Source organism: Oryctolagus cuniculus, chromosome 18, assembly GCF_051225735.1.
Source record: "Oryctolagus cuniculus isolate XC-2025 breed Fujian yellow rabbit chromosome 18, ASM5122573v1, whole genome shotgun sequence".
Taxonomy (NCBI): Eukaryota; Metazoa; Chordata; class Mammalia; order Lagomorpha; family Leporidae; genus Oryctolagus; species Oryctolagus cuniculus.
In genome coordinates this window covers 66759303-66771079 of record NC_142884.1, presented here as the reverse complement: position 1 = coordinate 66771079, position 11777 = coordinate 66759303, and the positions used below count along the sequence as shown (strand labels likewise).

At 47.9% G+C, this 11777-nt stretch overlaps 1 protein-coding gene across 1 annotated transcript in view; it reads right to left on the bottom strand.

Moving 5' to 3' along the window:
- Positions 1 to 79: 79 nt before the first annotated feature.
- Positions 80 to 11777, bottom strand: part of COG4 (component of oligomeric golgi complex 4) — a 35504-nt gene continuing 23806 nt past the window's right edge. The window contains exons 13-19 of the mRNA XM_002711714.6: positions 5862 to 5924; positions 3397 to 3513; positions 2743 to 2835; positions 1565 to 1648; positions 1246 to 1347; positions 843 to 971; positions 80 to 620 (exon numbers count right to left, since the gene is read on the bottom strand). Of these exons, the coding sequence (XP_002711760.1) occupies positions 486 to 620; positions 843 to 971; positions 1246 to 1347; positions 1565 to 1648; positions 2743 to 2835; positions 3397 to 3513; positions 5862 to 5924 (723 nt within the window). The 3' untranslated portion in view covers positions 80 to 485. The remainder of the gene's footprint in view (positions 621 to 842; positions 972 to 1245; positions 1348 to 1564; positions 1649 to 2742; positions 2836 to 3396; positions 3514 to 5861; positions 5925 to 11777) is intronic.

Sequence of the window (11777 nt, the reverse complement as noted above, 5' to 3'; positions counted from 1 at the left end):
TTGCCTGCATACTCAGTGCAGATGGTGGACCCGTCCTGCCCTGCAGCAGCCAGCTCTCCTTGGAACCAGCACACTGGCGTCTCTTCAAGGAGTGTCTTTATTCAGGGATTGTACACATCACAACCTCTTCTTGAAGTCAAACCTAATTCCCAGGTCCCCAAACGCACTCAAGTCCTCTAAGGCTGGCAGGGTAATGTGTTTGGGGATGCGAGAGTGACCACCCACACAGAGAGCTGGCCTGGACCGCATGCTGCCTGCTTCGGCTTTCCCACTTCCCTTGGTGTGGAAACGCTGCCCCAAAGCACCGCCCAGCCAGGTCTGACAGCAATGCGTGGAAAGAGTCCAGGCCTTGTTTCCCTGCTGCCAGAGGTGGAATGGCCTGGGCTGTCAGGGTTCCCTGAAGGCAGTCTTGCCCAGCTCTTTGACCATGGCTACTTAGGGAACAGGCCCTGAAGGGTGATGGGCCGCGGGCGCCCACCCTGCAGCTACAGGCGCAGCCTCTTGATGTCCTCGCCACGGAAGTCTATGCGCAGAGCCAGCACTTGGCGCACTTCAGCAGGGGTGAGGCGCCAGGTCAGTGGGCCGGAGTTGGCACCCCAGTAATCTAGTATCTCTGTCACCTGTGGGTAAGAATACAGAGGCCAGTCAGCAAGGTGGGGGCTATTCCTGAGGAAAGCCCTGGATTCCACTAGGGGCAGAGCAGGGGTACCAAGAAGGGAAAGGTACCCCAGAGGGCTGGGCTACTGGCAGAGACAAGGTTTGAGGGAGTGGCAAGGGTACACATTTTTGCCTGCCTCTTTCCAGTCACTTTTCTCTGGCTAGGCTGAGGGAGCCCCACATACCCGCTCCAGGTTGAGGATTGTAGCCATCTGGGAGAGTCGGGCAAACTTGTCTCGGATGGTCCAGGTAGTCACTGTGGTAAGGTAGGCGATGAGTGACCTCAGCTCCTTGTCAAACTGTAGACCTCCCAGCTGTAGGACAATACAAAGCCCAGTCACTGTTTAAGGCCGGGCCCTCTGGCCCAGCAGAATTGCCCTCCAATTGCCCCCAGAGCTGGGTGGCAAATGTAGCAGGGTCTCAGGTGGTATTTGTTTTAGGGCCTCAGAAACAGGCAGGACTAGGCTTAGGTACATAGGGTCTACAGGGAGCAGATAGGGGACACAAGTCCTGAGGCGACATGGCATGGCTTGTCTTCCTCCCAGGCAATACAACAAGAGCTGTGGACCCTTGTACTCCTGAACTTACCCGATTGAAGGTGGATTTCAGCACCACTTTCTCCAACTCAACAGCAACAAGGCTGGTCATGAGGCCAGTCAGACTGTCATAGATGACTGGGGACAGGCTGGCCTGCATATAAAAAGCTTGTCATTAGCATAAGTCCTGTCCAGCCCCTCATCTCTACACTGGAGTCTTCACAGGGCCAGTGAGGCCACAGGCCAGCGTTTGAGGGCTGGGGCTTCGAAGGGCTTTCAGGGTCTCTAGCAGGAGTGTGGTTAGAAGCTGTAGACTCCTAGTTTGGACAAGGGTGAGTAATTTTGTAAGCTGACCCCTAGACCCTGCTCACCTTGAACTCTGCCATTTGTTGCTCCAGGTTAAGGATGAACTGTTGGACCCAAGGGTCATTGGCTTCATAATCATTGAACTCTTCCTATTGTCAGGAAGCAAAAGGGGTTACCATGGCTTCTTTCTAAGTATTATTCAACCCTGCCAACCTCAGACTTCTGAGAAATTGATGGTAAGAGGACCTTCCTCCCTGTGGCTTCAGACTCCTTCAGTTTAAAACCAGCTTGAGGGTATGCATTTGGCCTAGTGGTTAAGAAGCCCACATCCCATTCTGGAGTGCCTGAGTGCAATATGTGCCTCTGACTACTTCACCCTAACTTCCTGGGTAACAGTGGTGATGGCTCACCAGTAGCTAAGAGACTAAGACTGCCTTCCTGGCTTCTAGCTTTGGCCTTAGGCCAGTCCAGACTATTATGGGTATTTGGGATGTGAGCCAGCAGATGGGAGCTTTCTTTGCTATCAAATAAATAAGTAAATGAAAAACAAAAAGAAAAAAACCAATGCTTGGGATGCCCCCAACCCATATCACGGAGTGCTTGGGATTGAGTCCCAGCTCCTCTGCTTCCAATCCAGCTTCCTGCCAATGTGCATAGAAGGGAGCTGATGGCCCAAGTACTTGGGTTCCTGCCATGCACATGGGAGACCCGGATAGAGTTCCTGGCTCCTGGCTTGGGCCTCCCCCAGCACTGGCTGTTGCAGGCAATTTGGAGAGTAAACCAATGGATGGAAGCTCTCTCTCTCTTTTTCTCTCCCTGTCACTCTGCTTTTCAAATAAATTAATTAATTAGAAAACTCAACAACAACCAAAAAAACAACCTGGACACTCAGGCTAACAGAAACTGCTGCTGCATCATACCTGTGACCAGCAAACAACCCTGGGTTGCAGCAGTGGCCCACAAAGTATGGTATGGCTCCTCACTTTTTATTGCCCCTTGAATTTCAAATTCTACAGGACAGAAATCACTAAGGGGGAAAAAACAACCTCTTACGTCTATGATAGGTGAGACAAAAAGAGCCTCAATAACAGAGACTGAGTCAGATTAAAACAAACTCCCTTTAGAGGTTCACTCTGAGCCCTCACGATGGTGGGAACCAGCTGTTTCCTGGGAGGGACCTAGTCTCTGAGGGCAAGAGTGAACGCTAATCCTGGGCTTGACGGCTGCCTGTGGCCAGGCTGACCTCCTCGATGTTGTGGGAGACAGACAGAAAGGTGTTGATCCAAGGCTGCACCTGCGGCTTGACTGCTGTGCTGTTGAGCTCTGCCAGCCCTTCCTGCACAAGGACAAGGCAGAGACAGATCAGACGCACGAGGTACAGGCCCCATGCCCTCCCCTTCTGCTTTATTCATCCCTGGACTGAGGGTGCTCTTCCAGCTTTGAGGCCTTCTGCAGGCCTTGTTGGAAACATAACAGGTAATGCTAATAAAAGCAGCTGAGAACAACATGGCTTTTTCCAGATCTGTGCTGATCCAGGTCTAGGGTAGAGATGACGCCCTGAGGTGGTTCTGGTAAACTCTTTCAAGAAATTTCAGAGTGCCTGGTGCTTAGCAACACCTGTGGCTAAGGTCAAGGTAACCAGGAGGATCCATTTCCTCTGAGCATGTTTCTGAAGGCTCTTGTCATTGTGGCAATTCTCATCAAATGTGACAAATGCACAGCTAAAAAACTAAAGGAGCCTTTAGTCTCAAGGGACTTGCGCAACTCTGCATGCTACTCTGTCACCCCTTCTTCCTGTTCCCTTATCCACAGTGGAACCCACAAAAAGCAAATTAACAGTCTTCCCAGAGCAACACACAGGCACAGGACCCACTCAGCAGCTGAGCCTGGGGCTTACCTGCAAGAGGTCTCGGAATTTGTTGGACACGGCAGCCAAGTCAGAAAGGCAGCTGTCAAATTTGGCCTGGGCCTGCTCCCCTCCAATACCCTGGCTGAACAGCTTGGTGCAGTCACTCTAAGAGAGAACATTGCTGTAAGACTCCCAAGCATGCCTGGGTTGTGGGAGAGTGAGCAGAGGCACTGGAGACCAATATACAGCTGGCCATTTCTCCTACTCCAGCCTTCCCAGGGAGCAGAGTAGGCAAGAGCCCTGGATGGCCTTCACAGAACCTGGATTCCGTCCTGGTCACTCCCCTTGTGGCTCCCACCTCCCCTTTGGTAATGTAAGGGTGTCAGGGGGAAGCAAAGACAAAATATTGAACATTTTTTCATAGCTTTAAAGCCAGATTTCTTACGTTCATTGGTTCAAGTCCTGACTCAATCATATATTAGTTGACTGAACTTAGGCAAATGATTTGAAGTTTAAAAGCTCCAATTTCCCTGTCTATAAAATGGGAACACAAATTCCTGCTCCCATGGTTCTTGTGAGAATTGTATGAGATGATGGACAAAGTGCTGCGCCCAGTGCCTAGCACGTGGTAGACACTAAGGAGGCACCAGCCATTGCTGTTTCTGCTTCTGGAATGCTTTTATTGGGCTGCCAAAGGGAAATCCTCATAGGCGTAGCTAAGATTTAAGCACTTATTGTGTGCCAGGTCCTGTTCTAAAATTTTACTTTCATTAAAATACCTATCATCCTTTAAAAACAAATCAAGGAAACAAAAAGATACTGGAAATACTTTGACCTTTAAGAAAATTACCCATCCTATGAAGTACATACTATAATTATTGCCATTGTACAGACAGAAGAAACTGAGGTGCAGAGAAGTTGATAACTTCCCAGTGCCACATTAGTAGGTTGTGTAACATTAAGTTCTGGTGAGAATTCCAGGAGTTCTGGCTCTGAAGTGCCTGTTCCTAATCATGACACGATAGCCTAGTGTAGAGAATGCCACAGGGGGAGCTGTGTGAAGTTCACAGTGTTTTAAGTTGCCAAGAGCTGCCCCCACTTTTTGTAGCCTCCTTACTAGGGCCACAGAGGTGGCAGTGAGCAAGAATTGCAACAGGACAGATCTAGCAAGCAGGCCTCCGCTCCCACAGCAGCTCCCACACTCACTTCCTTATCTGTACAATGGACAGCACATCACCTGTCCTGCCTATCTCAATGGCTGCTGAGAAAGACTCTGTGAAATGCAAATTTAAGGGGGTGGGATTTACAGGAATTGTTTGCCCAGCTCTTTGCTATCCATCTTCTCTTTCACTTAACTAATTCCACTGGCTCAGTTATGAATGTCTAACATTTTTCAAAATTTTACTTGAAAATCCAACTGACTGATGCAGAGGAATACCACCTAAAATGCCATGACCTAAAAACAATGACAGCCACCTTGCTGAACACATAACAAGTATGCTGTTGGGACAATCTGAATACTGCTTATTTTATTCCACTTTAAGGCCTCAGTGAGGGTAAATATGTAACATAGTTCACATCTGACAGTTCTTTCTGAGCCTCCCCCAGGAGCCCCATTAGATCCTTTTTTTCCTGTGTTGTGGCTCCCTCCCCTCCAACTGCTCTGCCCTGTGCCCACAGGTCAGCTGAGGTGTGCGCTGATCCCTCTGCCTCTGTTGCAAAGCACCTTCTTCAAGTAACTACCATCCAGGCCCCTCTCCTTTCTCAAAATCTCAGCCTAGAAGTCAGGAAGAATTGGGCCCCTCATTTTCTAATATTTAACAAAGGGACTGCTCCACACCATCATTTTTAACTGCGCAATTTATAAGGAACACTGCATGCATGCACTTCATGTACCAAGTGATTTATATTCTGCCATTCATCTCACAGCAGCCCTGAGGGACACAGGTCTTTATTCCTGTTTTACAAATGAGGAGATTGAGGTTACAGAACTTGTCCAGGGACAGATAACTGGTCAGTGGTTAAGTGGAGGTTTGAACTCTAGGGTATGTGATTTCAAAACCCAAGGAATTTCCCCTGTACCCTTCTGTCATCCTTTAAAAAACAACACCAACCAGCTTTGTACAGGGTTTGCTACAACAGCTCCATCATAAAAGACTGTGTTATAAAGTGCTGTCAGCACTGTTTTTTCATTAGGCCACCTAACAAACCCAAGCGGGGCAAGATGGAGCTCTGTATCTTACTGATTGATGAGAGAACTGAGTGGGGCTCAGAGACTTAAGGGACTTGCCAAAGTCACACGCCAAATGTGTGTGAGATAGAAGCTCTAATTTGCTTCTGATCTTCCAACTCATGGGCCAGGGATTTCCCCCACTGGTCCAGAGTTTCCTTGTTTCCATGCGGATCACCACTGAATCCCGGCAGAGTGGCCTCATGTCAGACAGTGCTCCAGCCCCTACCAGGATGAGTGTATGGAGAGGCTGCTGAAAGCTGATAGGCAGTGTTTCCTATACCTCAAGCGTCTTCTTCAGAGTGGAGATGTTTTCACTGCAGACTTCCACGTTGTTCAGCGTCACCTAGGAGATGAAGAAAGACCATGACTTCTTGCACTGCAGACTCGCTACCTACTCCAATGCCAAACTGGCTGACAGCTGTAGTCTATCAGGCTCACAGGAGGGCTGGCTGGAGTTTAGATGCAGGCTAAGGAAAGTCTGCTCCACCGTCACCAGGCAAATGTTCAGATCTTGGGTTACCAAGAATGGTGAACCAGCCTCATACTTTGTCCTAATGCTGGCAACAAGGCAACAATGCCACTGAGACTAAGTTGGATTTCAGGTCTTCTTGCTCTGTGTTACCTACAGAGCAGAGATGGCTCAGGCACACAAAGACAGGATAAGTTCTAGTGCTCAAAACTGCCAAGTCCAGGTCAGTGATGCAAAGTTTGACATTGATCAGAAAGGCTTCCAGAGAGCCTGCCAACTGTGAGGCGTTTTCTCATTTGTTATCTTACTGACTCTGCCAAGTACTCCTACAACACAAGTGTTACTGGGCCCAGTTTGTAGGAGAAGAAAATTAGACTCCTTAAAAGGTGAAATGGCTCACTACTGGGCACCAACAATTAATTCAGAAAATATTTACTGAGTGCTTATGATGTGCCAGGCATTGAGGAGAAAACAGTCAACAAAATACAAAGCCCTCCTCTTTCTAATGTTGACATTCCAGAAGAGATGTCAGATAGTAAAGAAATACATGTATTATGTTAAGTAGTGACAAGCTCACAAAGAAATTCAAAGTGATGGGGCCAGTGCTGTGGTATAGTAGGTTAAGCCTCCGTCTGTTGCACCAGCAATCCCATATGTGCTTTGGTTCAAGTCCTGGCTGCTCCACTTCTGATCCAGCTCCCAGCTAATGGCCTGGGAAAGCAGTAGAAGATGGCCTAAGTGCTTGGGCCCCTGCACCCATGTGGGAGACCCAGAAGAATCTCCTGGCTTCAGATCTTCCGTTCTGGCCATTTGGTGAGTGAACGAGCGGGATCTTTCTCTGTCCTTCCTACTCTCTGTCAGTAACTCTGCCTCTCAAATTAAAAGAAAAAATCTTAAAAAAAATATTTCAGAGTGACAAGATCACAAAGCTGAGCAAGATTTAGAAACTAGCTGTTCCAACTCTGGGGCTCCTTCTTTCTCAAGTCACCTACTTCACAGACTAAGTGCAGAAACCCAATCATAAAATGCAGCATGTGATAAAATTAAGGCACAAACTGCCACGACCATTTAGAGGAAAGAAAAAATGCTTTGGTCTGAGAAGGCTACATGGAAGAGTTGGCAGTTGAATGAAACTTACAAGTTTGAACATAATCCTGATGGGAATGGAGGGCAAGTGCACTCTACCCCATCAACCTCTTCTCAGCTCATTGTCCTATTTGATACCTTTGTCATAGTACCTAGGACTTCATGATATTCCTTGGTTATTTGTTCCTATCTATGTTTCCACTAGAATGAGATCCCATGAAGGTAGGGATCTAGCCTGTCACCTTCAATGCTGTTTCTGTAGTATAGCACTGTCCAGTTCCCTGTGTTTCCTTTTAAGAAAATTTTAAGTAATTTATTTGAAAGGCAGAGAGACAGAAATAGAGAGCTCCCATCTGCTGGTTCACTCCCCAAATACCACAGGGGTTGGGACTAGACTGGGCCAAAGCTGGAAGCTAGGAACTCAATTTGGGTTTTCCATATGGGAGGCAAGTACTTAAATATTTGAATCACCACTGCTTCCTAGGGTCTGCATTAGCTGGAAGTTGGAATCAGAAGCTGGAGTTAGTATCAAACCCAGATGGATGCTCCAATCTGGGATATGGGCATCTTAACCACGAGGCTAAAGGCTATCCTCCAAACTTTCTTATAACAGAAATATTCTAAACCGGCTGGCGCCGCGGCACAATAGGCTAATCCTCCACCTTGCGGCGCCTGCACACTGGGTTCTAGTCCCGGTCGGGGCGCTGGATTCTGTCCCAGTTGCCCCTATTCCAGGCCAGCTCTCTGCTGTGGCCCGGGAGTGCAGTGGAGGATGGCCCAAGTCCTTGGGCCCTGCACCCCATGGGAGACCAGGAGAAGCACCTGGCTCCTGCCTTCGGATCAGCGCAGTGCGCCGGCTGCAGCGCGCTGGCTGCGGCGGCCATTGGAGGGTGAACCAACGGCAAAGGGAGACCTTTCTCTCTGTCTTTCTCTCTCACTGTCCACTCTGCCTGTCAAAAAAAAAAAAAAAAAAAAAAAAAAAAAAAAAAAAAAAGAAATATTCTAAACCTGTACTGTCCATTAGGGTAGCTCCCAGTCATGTGTGGCTCTTGAGCATCTGAAATATGGCTAGTACAACTAAGAAACTGGATTTTTGGGGTTGGCAATGTGGTACAGTGGGTTAAGCCACTACCTGCAACACTGGCATTCCATCTGAATGCTGGGTTTGAGTCCTCATTGCTCCACTTCCAATCCAGTTTCTGGCTAATACACCTGGGAAGGCAGCAGAGGATAGCCCAAGGACTTAGGCACCTGCCAGCCACGTGGAGATCCAGATGGAGTTACAGGTTCCTGGTTCAGCTTGGTCATTTGGGGAATGAACCAGGAGGAGAAGATTGCTCCTTCTCTGGCTCTCCTTCTCTCTGTGTGACTCTGCCTCTCAAATAAATAGTTTAAAAAAAGAAACTGGGTTTTCAACTTAAATGTAAACTCAAATAGCTACCTGTGTCTACTGGTGACCACATTGAGCGGCACAGCTTTAGAACCCAGAACAGTACCGATATACAGAAGTTTCTCAATAAATATTTGTTGAATGAGTGAGTAAACATGTTCTAGAGTAGGGATAATGCATATAAGCAAATGAAGACTGGTAGAAAACCACAGAAGTTATTTGGAGATCAGCAGAGTCAGTTCACAGACATGTGAAAGGAAGTAGCTAGACACATAGCTACAGAGGCTGGTGAGGGCTGACTGGGACTCGGGTGCTGTGCTGAATAGTGGGCCTTTGTCCTGTAGACAATGGAGTGGCACTGAGGCGTCTTTCAGGAAGTGAATGCCATGTTGAGCACAGCTGTGATTTGAGCACAGAAACCTAGAGGCTGTAAATGGCAGGCATTACAGTGAGAGGATCCCACTGTCCCTGATCTGGTATGTTGGATGGCATGGTCAGGAAGGCTGGGCTGAGGTTGGACAGAGTGAATCTTTAAGACTTGAGTCAGGGACCAGTATTATGGTATAGCAGGCTAAGTTGTTGTCTGTGATGTTGGCATTCTATACAGGTGCAGGTTCAAGTCCCAGCTGTTCCAATTCTGACTCCGCCCCCTGCTAATGTGCTTGGGAAAGCAACATAACATGGCCCAAGTGCTTGGGCCCCTGCCACCTACATGGGAGACCTGAATGAAGTTCTAGGCTCCTGGATTTGACCCAGCCTAATCCCAGCCATTGTGAGTCTTTTTTTTTTTTTTAAATGATTTATTTATTTATTTGAAAGTCAGAGTTACACACAGAGAGAAGAAGAGGCAGAGAGAGAGAGAGGTCTTCCATCCACTGGTTCACTTGCCAGATGGCTGCAATGGCTGTAGCTGCGCCTATCCGAAGCCAGGAACCAGGAGCTTCTTCTGGGTCTCCCATGCTGGTGCAAGGGCCCAAGGAGTTGGGCCATCTTCTACTGCTTTCCCAGACCATAGCAGGGAGCTGGATTGGAAGTGGAGCAGCTGGGACTCAAACTGGTGCCCATATGGGATGCCAGCACTGCAGGTGGAAGCTTTACCCACTACACATGACCCAGAAGCTGTTCCTGGCTCCTGGCTTTGGATCGGCCCACTCCAGCTGTTGTGGCCATCTGGAGAGTGAATCAACAGATGCAAGACCTTTCTGTCTTTCCATCTCTCTGTAATTCTAACTTCTCACAGAAATAAATAAAATCTTAGAGAGAGAGAGAGAGAGAAACCTGTTTAAAATAAATAAATGGTCAGAAACTTCAACATTTCAGATTAAACAGGGTATCCCAGAGCCCAAGGGACTGAGATTAGGAAATCTTTTGTCTTCCCCAGACTGCTTCTCCTGCCTGTGTCCTACAGTCAATACTGAAAAACCGTACCAGCAATTCTGTTTAGGACACCCTGATTGCAGATGGGTAAGGCTAAATGTGCCACGACACGAGGTGGCTAACATAACAAGTTAGCAGGGAAGTAACTGCACTGTCCTGACAGCTGAAGGATGAAGGCCACACATAAATATTTGCAAGCATTTAAGGGCACCAAGGATAACTGTCACAGGGGAAAATGGATTTGGGTTCAAACAGTATTGATTTTAGTTCCCCTTGTACTGTCAGTTCTTGTAAGCTAGATTCACTGGGCTTATCCCACTCGTGGCAACTGATATGTCAGTATAGTTGGGGAATTCGTCTTGACAGGCAAATGAATCAAGGTGACATAAAAAACTGGCCCTGCAGTGAGAGTGATGACATTTTAAGCACTTGGTGTCAGTAAACCTGGAAACCTGTCACCAAGCATTTAGCATCACCTTTTTTCCAGCCTTATCTTCTGGGCTCTTAAATAAGGGAACTGTCTGAGTGGGAGGTCCTCACAGAGCAGCAAGTGAGCTAACACAAGCTGGCCAGCCTAGGGGATGAACACAGTCAAGCAGTGGGGCATAGGACTGGAAAGCTAGGGTGGATTAGATTTAGTAAGCTGGGCTGGCGACATGGCACACTTTGTTAATCCTCCGCCTGCAGCACTGGCATCCCATATGGGCGCTGGTTCTAGTCCTGGTTGCTCCTCTCCCAGTCCAGCTCTCTGCTGTGGCCTGGGAAAGCAGCAGAAGATGGCCCAAGTGCTTGGGCCCCCGCACCCACATGGGAGACCAGGAAGAAGCTCCTGGCTCCTGGCTTCTGATCGGCGCAGTGCTGGCCGTTGCGGCCATTTGGGGGGTGAACCAATGGAAGGAAGACCTTTCTCTCTGTCTCTCTCACTGTCTGTAGCTCTACCTGTCAAATAAATAAATAAAAATCTTAAACAACAACAACAACAAGATTTAGTAAGCTGCACAGAAATGACCAGGAGAACCATCTGACTTTGATGTGGTACATATCAAGGAGTCAATGAATGTTTCTAAGCATGAAAAAAAAAAAAAAAAAAAAAAGAATGGAAGTTTTGTTTAAAAACAAAAACGAGGTAGAATGCAAACAAAATAAAAAAAGTAAGTCAATTCATGATCCTATGATGCTGGCTGTCAGACATTTTGGCAGTTACTAAAGGTACTATACTTCAAAAGCAATAGATTTTTTTTTGGGCAATAACCATGACATTCCAGACCAACAGAACCCATGCCTAGTATTTTCAATGATAGGAAGAGATCAGAACTGCCTAAATAGCCTTCATATGGAATCTGATTAGTTGTTGTATTTTCCCTGTAGGGGGGCAAGGTAGATACTAGCAAGTTTGGGTTTCTGTCTATGAAATCAAGATCTCTTAAATTTTTGGGGTCATGGGCCAGCGCCGCGGCTCACTAGGCTAATCCTCCGCCTAGCGGCGCCGGCACACCGGGTTCTAGTCCTGGTTGGGGCGCTGGATTCTGTCCCGGTTGCCCCTCTTCCAGGCCAGCCCTCTGCTGTGGCCAGGGAGTGCAGTGGAGGATGGACCAGGTGCTTGGGCCCTGCACCCCATGGGAGACCAGGAAAAGCACCTGGCCCCTGGCTCCTGCCATCGGATCAGCGCGGTGCGCCGGCCGCAGCGCCCCGGCCGCGGCGGCCATTGGAGGGTGAACCAACGGCAAAGGAAGACCTTTCTCTCTGTTTCTCTCTCTCTCACTGTCCACTCTGCCTGTCAAAAAAAAAAAAAAAAAAAAAAAAAAAAAAAAAAAAAATTTGGGGGTCACAGAACCCTTTAGTAGTCTGATAAAAGCTAAGACCCTGATTCAAGA